At 33.7% G+C, this 18,975-nt stretch overlaps 1 protein-coding gene across 1 annotated transcript in view; it reads right to left on the reverse strand.

The window, feature by feature from the left end:
• Positions 1-18,975, reverse strand: part of TSHR (thyroid stimulating hormone receptor) — a 147,682-nt gene that overhangs the window by 22,469 nt on the left and 106,238 nt on the right. Inside the window, exon 8 of the mRNA XM_003756198.2 lies at positions 18,088-18,156. Coding sequence (XP_003756246.1) covers positions 18,088-18,156 — 69 coding nt within the window. The remainder of the gene's footprint in view (positions 1-18,087; positions 18,157-18,975) is intronic.

Here is an 18,975-nt window from a genome sequence, read left to right on the forward strand (position 1 = left end):
GAGATGGCAGACTACTGCAGTATTTTTGCCAAAACAAACAAACAAAATCCAAATGGGGTCATGAAGAGTGGGACACAACTGAAAAATGACTCAACCAACAATCAACAATCACTTGAAAAGAAGCCAGAATTCAAGAATGTGATTCAGCTTTCATGACTTAAAATATTAGAATGACAGATGTCTGATTAGAAATGGAGTCTACCTAATAAAGACTGGGTAAGACTGTATTTACCTGGTACCTTTCAAATGTAGTTAAAAAAGTTTTAAATTTTCAACGATAAGAAAGAAAAATGGTTACATGTACTACCATGCAAGTTACCATAGAGATTTCTTACAATGAGGAAAGAGAGTAACTAAGACATACCTAAGTTAATAAGAAACAAAATCCAAGAAAAGAGTAAAGAATAAAACTTGTGGTTATGTCTATAGCATAAACAAACACACACTAAAAGCTTAGTAACCAACCAGAGAAGATAACAGTCCTAATATAAGGAAATCTTCAACTTCATAAATATCATTAAGACATGGCAGGATAAAAATCATGATTAATATTTGGCTCTGAAAGGGCATATTTAAAAAAACACATTAGATAAAAGTGGAGTGAGATGGGTTAGGGTATTATTGAATATGAAAAATATACACTCATGTAAAGAAAGCCAGAAACCAGAGTGGGGAAGCATGGTGGAACACATTTGAATAAAAATGAATGGAGGAACAAGTGGTTTTTATCATTATAGAATACTACATGTCACCTGTGAAAAAAGAGGAACTAGAGTAGACTGGGAAACGCCACAAACCTGGCATTGAAGCATGACATAGCAATGGGGGATTTAAATTATGTAGTCATCTGCTGGAGTTCTTTCTTTTTTTTTTAAAAAAATTATTTTATTGTAGCTTTTTATTTACAAGATATATGCATGGGTAATTTTTAAGCATTGACAATAGCCAAACCTTTTGTTCCAATTTTTTCCCTCCTTCCTCCTACCCCTTCCCCCAGATGGCAGGTAGACCAATACATGTTAAATATGTTAAAGTATATGTTAAATACAATATATGTATACATATCCATACAGTTATTTTGCTGCACAAGAAGAATTGGACTTTGAAATAATGTACACTTGTGAAGGAAATCAAAAATGCAGCCAGACAAAAAATGGATTGAAAATGCTGTGTAGTGGTTCACACGCATTTCCCAGAGTTCTTTCACTGGGTGCAGCTGGTTCTATTCATTATTGAACAGATGGAACTGATTTGGTTCATCTCATTGTTGAAGAGAGCCATGTCCATCAGAATTGATCATCATATAGTATTATTGTTATTGCTCATTTCACTTAGTACCAGTTCATGTGGAGTTCTTTCTGCTAAAAGTAGATGACTAAGAACTTTTTGACTCGCTATAATGATAATTTCATTTTTAGAAGGTAGTAGAACCAAAAAGGGAATTCTATCCTGGATCTGATTCTCACTATCAGGGAAGAACTGATTTCTGGAAATAAATAATATTGCGAACTTTAGAGGAAAGTAATCACTTCCCCATACGTTTGCAATTGGGAGGGAGAAGAAAAGTTACAGGTATAGTCTGACATGTACTCATGGTTTTGAGAAAGCATATCTCAAAGTATTCATATGAAGAATAAGTAGAATTCCTATGGATTAAAAATTTTTAAATATTAACCCAGGAAGAAAGGGAAACACTTAAGAATGAAAGTTCTGTGTAATCCTGGGCAAGTCATTTAACCCCAATTGCCTCAGTAAAAGAAAAAAAAAAGAATGAAAATTCTGAGGAAGAAAAATAGCAGTTTTCTGAATAAAATGGTACGAATACACCAAAAACTCAATTACCAATTTAAATTTTTTAGAGATATGTACAGAAGATGGTAGGTAACAATGGATGAATATAAAAATTGGGACAGTCTTATAAAAATAGTGTAAGAATTGAGTGTAGAAACTCAGAATGAGCTTAAAGCTGATATTGATATAAAAGTCATCACAATTGGAGCCCAAAAAGTTTAGAAAACACTTTATCTGGTAAACGAATGGCAAAGACATCTGACACGTACCACAGATTTAGCATGTGTGTATACTAATAAAACATTACTGAAGATGGGTCTCCATAATGAGAGGGTATACTAGATGACATCTTGTGTACCTTCAAGTTTTAAATTTATGATTCTATGATGATGGAAAATTACTGCCACATACATAACAGTCCAAAAAAAATTCTAAAAAACGGAAATGGGCTCACAGAGATCTTGGCTTGAAAAACTGTCTCACTAAACCCATTCTTAAAGAATTAGTAAATGAAACTGAAAGGGGAAAAAACAAATAGACAAGTGCAATGAAATAAATGTGCCAGCATTTTTTCTGTAGTGATTCTTCTCAGCAACAATAGTGGAACCCCACGGCATTTATATTTTGCCATCTTACTACTCAGTGTGTTAATGTGAGAAAGTAGCAATAATCCTAAAAAGGAGATTTGGCCAATAGAAAAAAAAGATGCAAAAATCCAGGGAAGAAAACTTCTTAAAAAGTAGAATTAGCCAAATGGAAAAGGAGATACAAAAGCTCATTGAAGAAAATAATTCCTTAAAAGTGAGAACTGAGCAAGTGGAAATTAATGATTCTTTGAGACATTAAGAATCAATCAAAATCAAAAGAATAAAAAAAAATGTAAAATACCTAATTGGAAAAACAATTGACCTGGAAAATAGATATAGGAGAGATAATATATGAATTATTGGACTACATGAAAAACATAAAAAAAAATCTGGACAGCATCATTATCAAGGAAAATTGGCATGATAGCCAAGAACCAGAAAGTAAAATAGTAACTGGAATAATCCACTTAATACCTCCTGAAAGAAATCCCAAAGTAAATCTAAGGAATATTTTAGCCAAATTTCAGAATTGTCAGGTCAAGGAGGAAATATTACAAACAGCCAGAAAGAAACAATTCAAATATCAAGAAACCATAGTCAGATTACATAAGACTTAATAGTTTCTACATTAAAAGATCTGAGGGCTTGGAATATGAGATTCTAGAGATCTTGGTTGAATTACAATTAAGAATCATCTACTCAATAAAACTAAGTATAATCTTTCAAGGGAAAATATGAATATTCATTGAAATAGGAAACTTCCACACTTTCCTGAAGTTTTCTTTCTGAACAGAAAATTTGATTTTCATCTGACAGGACTCAAGAGAAACATAAAAAGATAAACTGGAAAGAAACACAATATTCAATAAGGTTAAACTGCTTATATCCCTACATGGGAAGATATTTGTAACTTTTAAGAACTGTATCTGTTAGGGCAGTCAGAAGGTTATAATACAGTATTTGCAAGTATAAGTTGGCTTTGATACGATGTTATAATAAAGAGGTATATAAAAAAAGGATTGTGTTGGGAGAAGAGGGAAGGGAGCAACAGAATAGGGTAGATTATATTACATGAAGTGTGAAAGACCTATTATAATAGATGAAAGGAAGGGGGTATTGTTTGAACTTTACTTTCAACAGAATTGGGTCAAAGAGGGAATATTATAAACACTCAGTTGGGTACAGAAATCTATTTTACCCTATAAGAAAGTAAGAGGGAAATGGGAAAAGAAAAGAGGGTGAATAATAGAAGGGAGGGCAGTTTAAAAGAGGCAGTCATCAGAAATAAAATACTGGCCAGGAGGGAAAAAGTAAAAGGAGAGAGAGAAAAATAGGTTGTAGGGAAATATACATAATTATGAATGTGAATAAGATGAACTCTCCCATAAAGTAGAAGCATGAAGCACAGTGGATTAAAAAACAGAATTCTACAATATGTTATTTATAAATAAAAGAACAACAAACCACATTTGGAAACAAAGAGTAAATGTAAAAGGCTTCAGCTAAAGTTTAAAAAAAAAAAAGGAGTAACAATCCTGATCTCAGACAAAGCAAAAGCAAAATAGATCTAATTAAAAGAGACAAGGTAGGGAACTACATCTTGCTAAAGGTATTATACACAAGTAATCTCGATACTAAACATATATGCACTAAATATAGTATCAACATTTCTAAAGGAGAAGTTAAATGAGGAACTAGAACTATATTCATGGGAGACCTTCAACTTCCCCTCGCAGACCTAGATAAATTATCCAAAAAATAAACAAGAAACTGAGTAGAATTTTAGAAAAGTTGGTTATGATAGGCCTCTGAAGAAAACTGAATGAAGATTGAAAGGAAGATAAATTTTTCTCATTGTGGTATATTGTTAGACAAAAATTGACCATGTATTAGGACATAAATACCTTTTAATCAAATGCACAAAGGCAATATTAGGTACATCCTTTTAAATTCATGATGCAATAAAACATTTAATAAAAGACTATGGAAAAATTAAAAATCAGAAATGAAATAATCTTTTAAAAATTTTTATTAATGTTTTTTATTTATAACACATGCATGGGTAATTTTTCTTTTCTTTTTTAATTTTTTTCTTTTTTATATATATTTTTATTTACAAAGCATATGCATGGGTAATTTTTCCAACATTGTCCCTTGCAAAACCTTTTGTTTCAAATTTTCCCCTCCTTTCCCCCATTCTCTCCCCTAGCTGGCAGGTAATTTGATACATGTTAAATATGTTGAAATACAAATTAAATCCAATACACATATACATATATTTATATAGTTATCTTGCTGCATAAGAAAAATCAAACTCTCATTCATCAGAATTGATCATCATATAGTCTTCTTGTTGTCATGTTCTAGTGGTTCTGCTCATTTCACTTAGAATCAGTTCATGTAGGTATCTCCAAGCCTCTCTGAAATCATCCTGCTGGCCATTTCTTACAGAACAATAGTATTTCATAGTATGGCATTCATACCATAATTTATTTAGCCGTTCTCCAATTGATGGGCATCCACTCAATTTCCAGTTTCTTGCCACTACAAAAAGTGCTGACACAAACATTTTTGCACTTGTGAGTCTCTTTCCCTCCTTTAAGATTTCTTTACGATATAAGCCCAGTAGAAACACTGCTGGCTCAAAAGGTATGCACAGTTTGATACCTTTTTGAGCATAGTTCCAAACTGCTCTCCAGAATGGTTGGATCCATTCACAGTTCCACCAACTATGTATCAGTGTCCCAATTTTCCTACATCCCATCCAATATTTATCTTTTTCTGTCATCTCAAACAATCTGACAGGTGTGTAGGGGTCTTAATTTGCATTTTTCTGACCAATAGTGATTTGGACACCTTTTCATATGACTACAATAGTTTCAATTTCTTCATCTGAAAATTGTCTGTTCCTATCCTTTGACCATTTATCAACTGGAGAATGGCTTGAACTATTAAAATTTGAGTCAATTCTCCATATATTTTAGAAATGAGGCCTTTATCAGATCCTTTGGATATAAAAATGTTTGCCCAGTTTATTGCTTCCCTTCTAATCTTGTATGCATTAATTTTGTTTGTACAAAATCTTTTTAACTTAACATCAAAATTATTTTATGATCAATAATAATCTCTAGTTCTTTGGTCACAAATTCCTTCCTCTTCCACAGGTCTGAGAGGTAAACTATCTTATGCTCTTCTAATTTGTTTATAATATCATTCTTTATATCTAGATCATGAACCCATATCAACCTTATCTTGGTATATAGTGATAGGTATGAGTCTATACCTACTTTCTGCCATACTAGTTTCCAATTTCCACATGGGTAATTTTTCAACATTGACCTTTGCCAAGCCTTCTGTTCCAAATTTTCTCCTTCTTCCCCTACACTTTCCCCTAGATGGCAAGTCATTCAATACATGTTAAATATGTTAAAATCTATGTTAAATCATATATATATATATATATATATATACACATATTTATAGTTATGTTGCTGCACAAGAAAAATTGGATTAAGAAGGAAAAAAGAAACTGAGAAAGGAAAAAATGCAAGCAAACAAGAACAGACAAAGTGAGAATGCTGTGTTGTGAACCATACTCTTTTCCCACAGTTCTCTCTCTGGGTGTGAATGGCTCTCTTCATCACTGAACAATTAGAACTAGTTTGAATCATCTCGATGTCAAAGAGAGCCACCTCCATTAGAATTGATCATCATATAATCTTGTTGTTGCTGTATACAATGATGATCTAGTTCTGCTTATTTCACTTAGCATCCATTCATGCAAGTCTCTCCAGGCATCTCTGAAATCATCCTGCTGGTCGTTTCTTACAAAACAATAACATCCCATAACACCCATATACATAATTTATTCAGCCATTCCCCAATTGATGGACATACACTCAGTTTCCAGTTTCTTTCCACTACAACAAGGGCTGCCACAAATGTTTTTGCACATACAGGTCCCTTTCCCTTCTTTAAGATCTCTTTGGGATATAAGCCCAGTAGTAACACTGCTGGATCAAAGGATATGTGTAGTTTGATAACTTTTTGAGCATAGTTTCTTTTCTTTTCTTTTCTTTTTTTTTTTTTTGCAAACTTTAATAGCCTTTTATTTACAGCTTTTATGTATGGTAACTTTACAGCATTGACAATTACCAAACCTCTTGTTCCAGTTTTTCCCCTCTTTCCCCCATCCTCTCCCCCAGATGGTAGGATGACCAGTAGATGTTAAATATATTAAAATATAAATTAGATACACAATAAGTATACATGACCAAACCGTTATTTTGCTGTACAAAAAGAATCGGACTCTGAAATATTGTACAATTAGCCCGTGAGGGAAATCAAAAATGTAGGTGGGCATAAATATAGGGATTGTGAATTTAATGTAATGGTTTTTAATCATCTCCCAGAATTCTTTTGCTGGGTGTAGCTGGTTCAGTTCATTACTGCTCCATTGGAACTGATTTGGTTGATCTCATTGCTGAGGATGGCCAGGTCCATCAGAATTGGTCATCATATAGTACTGTTGTTGAAGTATATAATGATCTCCTGGCCCTGCTCATTTCACTCAGCATCAGTTCGTGTAAGTCTCTCCAGGCCTTTCTGAAATCATCCTGTTGGTCATTTCTTACAGAACAATAATATTCCATAATATTCATATACCACAATTTATTCAGCCATTCTCCAATTGATGGGTTTCCACTCAGTTTCCAGTTTCTGGCCACTACAAAGAGGGCTGCCACAAACATTCGTGCACATACAGGTCCCTTTCCCTTCTTTATGATCTCTTTTGGGATATAAGCCCAGTAGTAACACTTGAGCATAGTTTCAAATTACTCTCCAGAATGGTTGGATCCATTCACAGTTCCACCAACAATGCATCAGTATCCCAGAAGAAACTAAACAATCTTAAAGAATGAGTGGATTATATGATAAACCATGGCAACAAACAATAGTTTCATCATAGAAAATGACAATAAAACAACATACCAATACTTATGGGATGTAGGTAAAGCATCGGTCAGGGGAAATTTTATATCTCTAAGTGCTTAAATCAGTAAAATAGAGAAAGAACAGACCAATGATTTGGGCATCAAACTAAAAAGGCTAGAAAAAGAACAAATTAAAAATCTCCAAATAAATGCCAATTTCAAAGTCTTGAAAACCAAAGGGGATTAACAAAATTTAAAGTAAGAAAACTATTGAACTAATAAAACTAAGAGCTGGTTTTATGAAAATATAGTTTGTCAATTTGATTAAAAATGAAAGACATAGTCAAAATTATTGAGATATAAAGCATGATATTATAATCAAATTAGGAGAGCAAGAAATAGTTTATTAAGTTAAGTAGTTTATTATATTTATAATATAACATATTATATTACATTTATATGTATTATACTTATGACTAAACAAGATAGAGAGCATTAATAGATGTAAAAGGAATAATTTTGATTATACTAAACTAAAAAGGTTTTAGATAAAACCAGTGCAATCAAAATTAAAAGGAAATCAGAAAGCTAGGAAACAATTTTCACAGCATTGTCTCTGATAAAGGCTTTATTTTTCAAATATATAGATAACTCAATCAAACTTATAAAAATATAAATTATTCCCCAAATGATAAATGGTCAAAGGAAATGAACAGACAATTTTCAGATGAAGAAATCAAAGTTATATGTAATATGAAAAAACACTTTAAATTACTGTTGGTTAGAGAAATGCAAACTAGTGAAAGTTATCACATACCAGTCAGATTGGCTAATATGACAGAAAAGGAAAATGACAAATGTTGGAGGGCACATGGGAAAAGACACCAATGCACCATTGGTGGAGTTGTAAATGGATTCAACATTCTGGAGAGTATTTTGGAAGTATGTCCAATGAGCTAAAAAAGTGCATACCATTTGACTCAGAAATATCACCACTTAGGTAACTGGGTTTTTTGCATTTTTTTAAAACTCCAAATACAGGATATAATATATTTGTTTATATAGTGCTTTAAGGCTTGCAAAGAATTTTTACATATATTAATTCAGCTGATTCACATAACAATCCTGTAAGAAAGGTGTGATTATTTTCATTTTACAGATGAAGAAATTGAGAGACAAAGTGGTTACGTGACTTAGGGTCACACAGGTAATAAGTGTGTAAGTCATGATTTGAAATAAGGTCTTTCTGACTTTAAATTCTGTGTCCTATTCACTGTTCCACCTAACTGTCCCATGTATAATGTTTTGCAAATACTTTTATTCACAGTTAATATTTTGCTATTTGCATTGAACATACAAAACTTCCTCTGTGGCATACAATCACTTGCATGACATTAATGCAATCATCCATAGTAGAATAAAAAGGAAGATCAAAAATTCAGTGTAGGAGACATTTAGTGAAAGGGCATTTTTTCTTTTCTTTCTTTCTTTCTTTTTGCTGAGGCAATTGGGGCTTAGTGACTTGCCTAGGATCACATAGCTAGGAAGTATCTGAAGTCAGATTTGAACTCAGATCCTCCTGACTTCAGGGCTGGTGCAAAAGGACATTAAAAAAAAAAGACATGTAATGATATTTAAAATAAATTGGAAAGAATGATGAGTGTATAACTGAATTTGGCCAATTAGCTTTCATATCACTATCAGTGACAAACTCTTTTTAAGTTCTAGAGCCACGTTTGGCATTATCCTAAGCAAGTCAGAAAAAACACCTTCCTATTTATGAAGTAACATCTGGGACTCATAGTCACACTAAGAGACTGAGCTATCATGTACTGTGGTAGTCAATGAATGCCTTTCTCATGGAAGGAGCTCCATCTAAAGATAAATTTCATAATGTTTAGCTGTTCAGTGATCTATGTGCAGAGTTCCCTTGACCAGTGAGAATTGGAGTTTTAAAAAAGATAACTTGGAAGGAACAAAAATTGGATAGGAGACATACAGAATGATTTTGGTGGGGTGAAGGTCGAGGACAAAAACCGAAACACATCTCCAGCATAACTGTTGCAGTCTTACTTTCCTTTTTTTTATTTTTTGATTATACAGTTTACAGATTACATTCTGTCTCTGGGTTACTTCAAATCAGACAAAAGCAAATGAGTTAAACTATTCTCTTCATTCTGACAGCAACAAAAAATTGTGGATTTTTGTTTTGGTTTGGTTTGATTTGGTTTGGTTTTTTATAACTCTAAAAAAGTCTTTGACTCTAAAAAACCTGGCCTGGGACAAATTAGCTGGCATTAATATTTTTTAATAATCTGCTTTTTCAATTCACCAGAAATCACTGAACAATTAAATAATTGCTTGTCCAGTTTAGCCATGTTTTCCTCTGACATTTAAGATGCCCCTGGGGATAGTGAAACTGGGTGATAAGAATGTTAGTCTGCCAGGAACATTGAAGAATACTTCAAACTTGAGGAGCCAGCCAGAGTCCAGTAGAAGATAACAAATGCCAATAGGAGGATGGGCCAATTTTAACAGAGAAATCCAGCCATCAAGATACTGAATCTCCAAAGATCAACTCATTTTGATCATTCAAACCCCTTACCTTTCAAAATTAATGTGGTAATTAAAAATAAAAATAAATTGATGTACTTGATTCTGTTTTGAATAGAATACTGATGATTTTCTCCATTCTGTTATACATATTCAACTTTTGGTAACTTCCAGAGCAAAGAAACATATAACCATACCCAAAACCTTTATCAATCAGAAAAATTATATACAATTAGGGAGAGAAGCTATAAAACATTTATGCACTAAATATCTCTTTTAAAAAAAATCAATGTTACAATATTAGGCCTGATTTCTTTCTCTTCCACTACCCTTCACATTTAACATTGAGAAAGGAAGAAAAACAACCCATTACAAATGTGTAGTGAAACAAAATTAATTTCTGCAATGACCATGTCCAAATATATCTAGGTTTAGATATGTCTCAATTTGCACTCCATTACCTCCTCATCTGGAATTGTGGTTGGTGATTGTGTTGGTCAAAGTTCCTAGGTTTTTCAGTTGTTTTCTTTACAGTATTGTTACTGTATAAATTATTCTGGTTCTGTTTACTTCACTTTGTATCAGTTCATATGAGTCTTTCCAGGTTTCCCTAAAACCAACTCTATCTTTTCCACACTCATATAACTTATTCAGTCATTCCCTAGTTGATAGATACCTCTTCAATTTCCAAATCTTTGCCACCACAAAAAAGAGCTGCTACAAAATTTTTTGAATATATTTAAGCTTTCTCTCCTCCTTTAATCTCTTTGAAGTATGAACCTGGTAGTAGTGTCATAGTAGTATCACTAGGTCAAAGATTATGCACAATTTAATAGATTTTTGATCTTCCAGTATTTCTCAATTTTCATATGCATCCAAAAAATGATTGACTTGTGGAAATTCCAAGTATAATTAAAACTGTGTGGTGGATCTCTACCTTAGTAGAGATACAGATATTCTTCTGTAATCTCATTTATTATTATTTTGTTTGAATCAGAAATCTTAGCAGAGTATGAAAAACCTGCTCTAGACTTTTTTTTTTTTTAACAGAAGAGCATAGTAACTAATTGTTTTTATTACAGTTCCATTAGGGACAGGACAATAAGAAATGGGTTTATATTCCAATATTAAGGATGGAATTGAATTCTATGAGTAATTATTTCCAGAGAGTGAGAATTATTTAAGCACAGAAATAAGCTTATAGGAAAAGCTGTGACATTCTTATCCTATTTTTAAAGGTGATGCACCCAATAGATACACAGAAGAGGTGGGTGTTTTAGGCTAGCACTTCCCAAAATAATGCTTTTGTGATTGAATTGTATTGATGGCATTCAGAATACTTTTTTGAGTGGGTAAAGTTAGAAAAATTGTGGAGCTCAAGAGGAAAAATGAAGCTTATTTTCATCCCAAACTTTTACAAACGGCATTTGATGTGATACACATCACAACATTTTAGAAAAAAACATAGCACTAGAATTGAGGGAAAGGTAATCCTACTAGCCTAATTCTAGCTGCAACTTCTACCTTTTGATTAGACTCTATTGAGCAATGGGCCATTTGATTCAGGAGCATATTTATAAAAGGACTGTAGGGATTGAATGTGGATCACATTCAGTTTAATACTATGATATTAAACCTTTTTTGTTATATGCTTGCTTTTTTTCTCATTTATAATTATGTTATGACAGCAAAAATCAGTTAAGTCTATTAGGAAACACCACCCAATACAACAGGCTAGGAGTGGAGGAAATAAGAAGTAAATGTTTAAAGTTTTTGATGTTTTGAAAAAGCTTAAGATTTTAAAGTTAATCTCTCTTAAAAAAAAAGATTATTTTTTGGTGAGGCAGTTGGAGTTAAGTGACTTGTGCAGGATCACACATTTGTGTGATTATTAAATCTCTGAGGTCAGATTTTAACTCAAGTCCTCCTAACTTCATAGGTGATGCTCTATCCACTGTAGCATTTAGCTGTCCCCAAAATTAGTCTTCTTTGAAAAGACATTTTTAGAGTATGCCCAGTTTTTACATTGGGGAAAATAGAGTTTTCCCAAGTATGTACTGTTCTCTATCTTCTTTCTGGTGGTCAAAACTGGGATGTTTTGCCTCCAGAGTCTGACAGTGATCAGGGAGATAATTAGTGTGCTCACTATTCTGTTTGTAATCTAATGGTTTGTTATTTAATGGCTAGCTTGTGCCTGTTAGCACATCAAAATGATATTAAAATTTGTCAAAAATATTTTCAGAAAATAAATGTTTGTTAAGTGACAACTATGTGCCAGACACTGTGCTAAGTGCTAGGGGTACCAATAAAGGAGATTCACAGGCATTAAGCATGTGTAGGAAGAAGTCAGATACTCTAGTTGGCAAGATGGTGGGTGGTAGCCACAAAACATTAATTTTATGGGCTCAGAGGTTATTTTTCTAGATAGTCATTTATAAATTAAATTCATTTAATTCATGTTATTTTAATTCAGGTGAATTTCTGTGGAAGAGGTCCTTTGTTATTATTATTCATTTCATATTTGAGATGACAGTTGTGTGATTCCATGGGAAAAAAAAAAAACAAGATGACCTGGTTCTCACCTATCTGCTGTAATCTTCATGAATGTTCTCCCTAACCATCTTACTGCTGTTGAGGAGTTAGTCCTTGGAAATAATGCAGACTTTCTTTAGTTTTTGCTTTCATCAGAATCTTTTGTTATTCTAGACAAGTGAATGTAAACTACACCAGACCTACCCATATCAGCAAAATTAGCACTAGAATAATTTTCAACTTGTGTTTCTCTCTCTCCCTCCCCTCTCCCCACCATGTGGATGACACATTGTTTAAATGTTAGCTCAAATTAGAACCTTAATACATATCTGAATGTGCTTCTGCAGAATTTACCAGATGATTGAAATGGTATATGTAACCTTCCAAATCAAATTACAATAATAAACAGAAAAGGATATTTACATTCATTTAAGTTTATATGTAACCTTAAAGCCAAAAAATAATAACAATGCCATAAAAACGTAGTGACTAATATATCATTCCTTTCTTATTTCCTTCTCTACTGCCTTCTTATCCATCCCAACCTGTCTTCCTTGATGCCTTATAATGAGCAACATCAGGTCATACACTAGATTTATATAGTATTTTTTTTAAGTTGTTGAAGTACTAAGATTTACTAGGGAAGCAATTTGCCAGGAGCTGGAAAAAGATCAAAAAATTCAAAGACAAGAACAGTTGGATCTAAAATATTAATAGAAAAAAACTCCCTTGTTTCCTGTAATCAAACCTGAATTTTTTACCTCTAAAATTATTATTTAATCATAAAATTATTGCCATCACAGAATAATCTCACCCATATTTTCAAATCAAGACACTATTATTTTCACCTAAGACATTTAAATTTGTCAAATTTGTATTTGGTTCTTACAATTTTGGCATAAAAGTGAAATTACTCCAGTAAATCTGGTCAAATATAGCCTAACCATGTCTCCTTTCTGTTTTCCAGGCTTCTATCCCAGGTTGAGACAAGTGCTCTGTCTTCGATGAAGGGTTTGAATCACCACTGGCTAACCTTGTAGTTGAGCTCTATAGCAGAAAGTTATGATTTGACAAGAGAAAGCTACTAGAACTAGTCTGAACTGGGGTATTTAAGTGTGTGTTTGGGAGGGGCTGATCCATCACCTATTCAGTAACAATAATAACTAACATGTATAGCATGTCTACTATGTGCCAGGAACTATCAGTACTGTGTAATTATTATCCCATTTGATCCTTACAGTAAACCTAAAAAACAGATGCTATTATCTTCATTTTATCCTGAAGCAATTGAGATACACAGAGGTTAAATGATTTGTTCAAGATCATATCCAAAGCCAAATTTGAACTCAGGTCTCCCTGTCTCTAAACCTAGCCCTCTATCTACTATCCCACCCAGTTGTTCCAGTAGGGTATTCCTGGGTGACACCGGGACAGATAGATTTCCCTACTGCTGTGGTGCTTTTGCTGAGCAGTGAGATAGCCTCTGTTCTATCCCTGCCCCACATAAAGGGCAGGGCTGTTGCTCTGTGTAACTGCGTCTCTGGTCAGTACCACTAATGGTTAGGCTGTAGTTCATGCTTGACTGAGTCTGTGGCTTGCACAGCAGCCAAGCCTGTTCTACACTGACACTTAAGCACTTATAGCTAGTAGCACAGCTGCCTCCCCTCCACCACTTTTAAAAAGTAGACTTGTAAAAGCATAGGGAGCTTTCAGTGAGGAATGCTACCAAAGCAGATGTTTTATAGCCTTTTTGTCATGGCAAGAAATTGGAAACTGAGTGAATGGATTCCCATCAGTTGGAGAATGGCTGAATAAATTGTGGCATATGAATGTTATGGAATATTATTTTTCTATAAGAAATGATCAGCAGGATGATTTCAGAGAAGTCTGGAGAAACTTACAGAAACTGGTGCTAAGTAAAGTGAGCAGAACCAAGAGAACATTGCACACAGCAACAAGAAGATTGTGTGATGATCATTTATGATGGCCAAGGCTCTTTTTAATGGCAAGGTGATTCAGACCTATTTCAATGGTCTTGCGATGAAGAGAGCCATCTGCACCCAGAGAGAGGACTGTGGGAACTGAGTATGGATCACAACATAGTATTTTCAACTTTTTAATTGTTGTTTGCTTGCATTTTGTTTTCTTTCTCGTTTTTTTTTTCCTTTTTGATCTGATTTTTCTTGTGCAGCATGATAATTGTGGAAACATGTATAGAAGAATTGCACGTTTAACATATTGGATTACTTGCCTTTTGGAGAAGCAGTGGGGAGAAGGGAAGAAAAAAATTGCAACACAAGGTTTTGCAAAGGTGAATGTTGAAAATTATGCCTATGTTTTGAAAATAGCTTTAATAAAAAAAAATACTGTCTCTTGACATATACCATATGTGACCTTGGTTAACTACATTAAATTTTCAATGATGCAGGCAGCTCTATAGCAGGTGCTAGTCTATCTTGGGAGAGGCAATTTACTTATAAGGACTTCTCTTTAGCAGTAAAATCACAGGTACTTTTCAACAACTACTACATTCTAATTATTATGAGGGCATAATTAGGCATAAGTCACAGTCATTGCCTTCAAGGAGTTTACATGCAAGTCCTTTTCTTTCAAGACACTCTTCACTTAAACTTTGGTTGGTTCAAAGCAAACTGCATGTTATGGTATATGAACCATATAGTATATGGTATATTTTTCATGTGATATATGAAAAATAATATTCCATAAGAAATGATCAGCAGGATTATTTCAGAGGAGCCTGGAGAGAATTACATGAATTGATGCATAAGTTCACATGATTCATCAGATTATATATAAGTCACTGCTTTCAAGGAGTTTATATCCAAGTCTTTCTTTCAAGATACTCTTTCTTTCAAGATACTCTTCACTTAGGCTTTGCTTGGTTCAAAGCAAACTGCATGTGTTGTTGAAATAAAATTAATTAATTGAAATAAATCAAAATAAAATTAGTCAATCATATTGTAGAGTGATAGTTTAATTCTTCTATGGGGAAACCATCACAGGGAGCATGTATCTGGAGCTCTCCAGGAATATGGTGACTCAATGTAAGATGGTTAAACATTACCCTTATTGAACTCTGAGGAGGAAGAGCTGATATCAAAATGGATATATAAAAGGGAGTGAACATACCCTTAGTATTCTCTTTTTTTTCCAGATTGGGAGCAGGAAAGCTCTAAACTGTATCCTGAGGAGAGGTCCTCCTCTTTATTCCTACTAACTTCACCATATATATACCTCTACATGTATGCACACATTTATTCTATCAAGATAATGGAACTTATCCAATATCTTACTATTGAAACACTGTGACATGCATTCATGTCTACTTAGAATTAGAGACAAGGTGGACAATCACTTAAGTTGTTCTTTGTCAATTTTCTTAACCCATATGACAAAGTGACTACCACTAAGAGGAAAAGCTTTTGACTTACCCTATTCTTCATCCCAGCTCCCATGAAGGCCATGAGCATATGGCAGATAAAGTGCATGTCTTGCCTGGGATGACGTGAGTCTCTTTTGTTTGTTCTTGGCTGACTTTGGCAGGTGAGTATCTATTATAAGATGGCAGGGTCTAGGGTTGAAAATACCTATTGATTCTGAAAGTTTTAGAGATTCTAGATCTTTTTCAAAAGTTTTGACTAGTACCCTGGGGAGGAATTCTCAGAAGCTGTTTTTTAGCACTCTTGAAGATTTCCATAAACAAGTGAATAAGACAAGTCTTGGGCTGGTTTGCCAGGTTACATGGACCTTGGTAAAGACAACTAATTGAGGTGAAATGTAAAATATGCAATCAGCAATCCTGCCAAGTCCTGCTGAAGTATCCTTGCCAGGTAACAGTAACTATAGTTGTAAGCTACTGAATTTTGTTTTAACTCATTCTGTTGACCCACACTGTGAATCTTTTGTTTCTATTAAAATTTCTTTTATATGCATGAAACTAAAATTATATCCTTATACCATTTCTGATTTATGTTGTAAAAAGTACTTTTTTGTTTCCAACTTTGGAAAAATATACAAATGAGCCACAATTTAAATCTCAAATAATTTATTCTTGAAGTACCAAGGTGATTATTTAGTTAGCTGAAGAATAGAAGAAAAGGGAGCTTCCCCCCCTCCCCCTTCTCATTAGAGGCCAGGTTTCTCCCAAAACTGAACTCAGTCCAGACCTCATTCCTGGATTTGTAACAAAGTGGCTCCTTAGAGAAGACATAACTGGTAACAGTGCCCCAGACCCCTGGGCCCAGTAATGGTTGATCAATGAAAGACTTGTATTAATTCAGTGAAAAGCAAAATATTTTATTGGTAGGATATTATGTTTCCAACTTGGAATGTTATAATATGCATCCTATTCCAAGTGGCCACTGCTTCTGATGTTCAAGAAAGGGGTGAAGACAAAAATGCATAGTAGCATGAATCTACTTTATTTATGCTGGACCTGTTTTTTTTTTTTTGGGGGGGGGAGGGTGAAGTAGGCTATGACTTCCTGGTCATTTCCAAGTTAATCAAGTATAAAATGTCTACTTTCCTGAGAATATGTCATGAAAAAATAAGTAAGAAATCTTAATCTTCAACCTACTCTTCAACAATACTTAGTTGATAATTCACTTTCTTGAAAAGATAGAGATCATAGATCTGGAGTTGGAAGAAATACCTGAGGCCATGTACTCCAATCATCTCATTTTATAATTGATCAAACAAGGGGCCAAGAAGATTAAATATCATCCCCAAGTTCATGTCAAAATCATGATTTGAATACACACATATACACACACAGACCTCTACACACTTATACTTATAGAAATGTCCCCTTGAGATAATGGTACTTAGACAGTATTTTGCTATTGGAGCACCGTGATATGCATTCATGTCTAGTTAAAATTAGGGACAGGGTGATCAGTCACTTAAGTTGTTCATTGTCAATTTTCTTTCTTCCTTTTTTTTTTTTTTTTTTTTTTTTTTTTTTTTTTTTTTTTGCTGAGGCAATTGGGGTTAAGTGACTTGCCTAAGGCCACACAGCTAGGAAGTGTTAAGTATCTGAGGTCACATTTGAACTCAGGTCCTTACTTTAGGGCTGGTGCTCTATCTACTGCACTACCTAGCTGCCCCCTTTGTCAATTTTCCTAACCCAGATGATATGATCTCTACCACTGAGAAGCTTTCTGTGGAATTTCTTAGTGAATCCCAACCAGATGAGGTATGTTATATTCTATGCCCCAATATGTAATGAAATCATCATCTTATCCTCCATAGACTCCAAGAGACCTTCTTGATTCCAGGAGAAAAATAAACACTTCATTATTCCTCTTGGCAAACTAGCTTTGCAGCTCTGATGTAAACATTCAGAGCTATTAATAAATAGAATGGATTGTTTGCAGTTGTGTTTGTCTGAAGTTTTGTGATTCCACTTTTTGTTTGGCTTCAGGTCTTGTGCTGTTTAGGTACTTTATTTTGAAACATCTGGTCTTTTCTCTCTATAAATCCTCTCCTTCAACTCCTTTCTCACTCATCATTCACACCCTCGATGCTCATTGTAATTATACTTGATTTATTAACTTATCATAAACTTGTTTTTTACTAATAGTTCTATAAAAAAAACTTAGAAGCATATTTACAATTCTAAGTTAGTCTCTTTATTTGGGGACAGTTATCATGATGATAATTTTACTTACACAGCATCCAACTTTGTCCCATTGAAGGCATGTCCTTGAACCCTGGTAAAACCATTATTATAGAGTTTCCTGCAAGTCATAAAGGAAAGAAATTAATGACCTGGGACATGTCATGTTGGTCATTCTCTGAAAGATTTAGTCTTTATTTCTCCAAGGCCAGAAAAATATAGAATGCTTTTTAGAGCGAATTGTGAGTCTTTCAAGAAAACTGATCTTATTACTTCATAGTTATGCTCATTTTTTTAAAAAACTAAAAAAAAAGCAGTTTGATAACTCACTTTATTCTTCAGACTTAGTTTTGAATAACTAACCTTATTCCCAAAGGATGAGGATTTATCACTGAGGATAGTCAAAAAAGTATGTTGAAAGCACTGAAGATAGTTTCAAAAGAGGGTTTACTAAAATGTTTTGAATAGTGGAAATTGATGTAAAAATTCCTGACTAACTGGCTAAATAGTTTACTGGACATAGCCTTCCCTTCTTTGGGAAGTAGTTTGAGAAGAAAAGAAACTTGAGAGAAAGTAATCTTGCATAGGCAAGAGAGGAAACATAGAGGTTTTCTCAAAGAGGACTAGTAGTGGAAGTTATGGAGACCTCTTAAGGAGAGTGAGGAGAGAAGAAAGACAGGGTAACAGTGGTTCTTGGAGTAGCATGATTGGAAATAGCAGCTGTTATCTGCCATGCCAGTAGTTCTTTTTTAAGACTATGAGAGATGAAGTCTATTTAAATGGAAAAGCTGGGAGATACATGCTTGCCTGACAGAAACAAATTAACTAGGATCTATCCTACCACACATTACTTCTATTTTTGTTTTTCTTAAATTTACTGCCAAATAATACATTTTATATTTTTTCTCACAAATATTTGTGATTGACTTTGTCCTTTTGT

The sequence above is a fragment of the Sarcophilus harrisii genome, chromosome 2 (genome assembly GCF_902635505.1).
Source record: "Sarcophilus harrisii chromosome 2, mSarHar1.11, whole genome shotgun sequence".
Taxonomy (NCBI): Eukaryota; Metazoa; Chordata; class Mammalia; order Dasyuromorphia; family Dasyuridae; genus Sarcophilus; species Sarcophilus harrisii.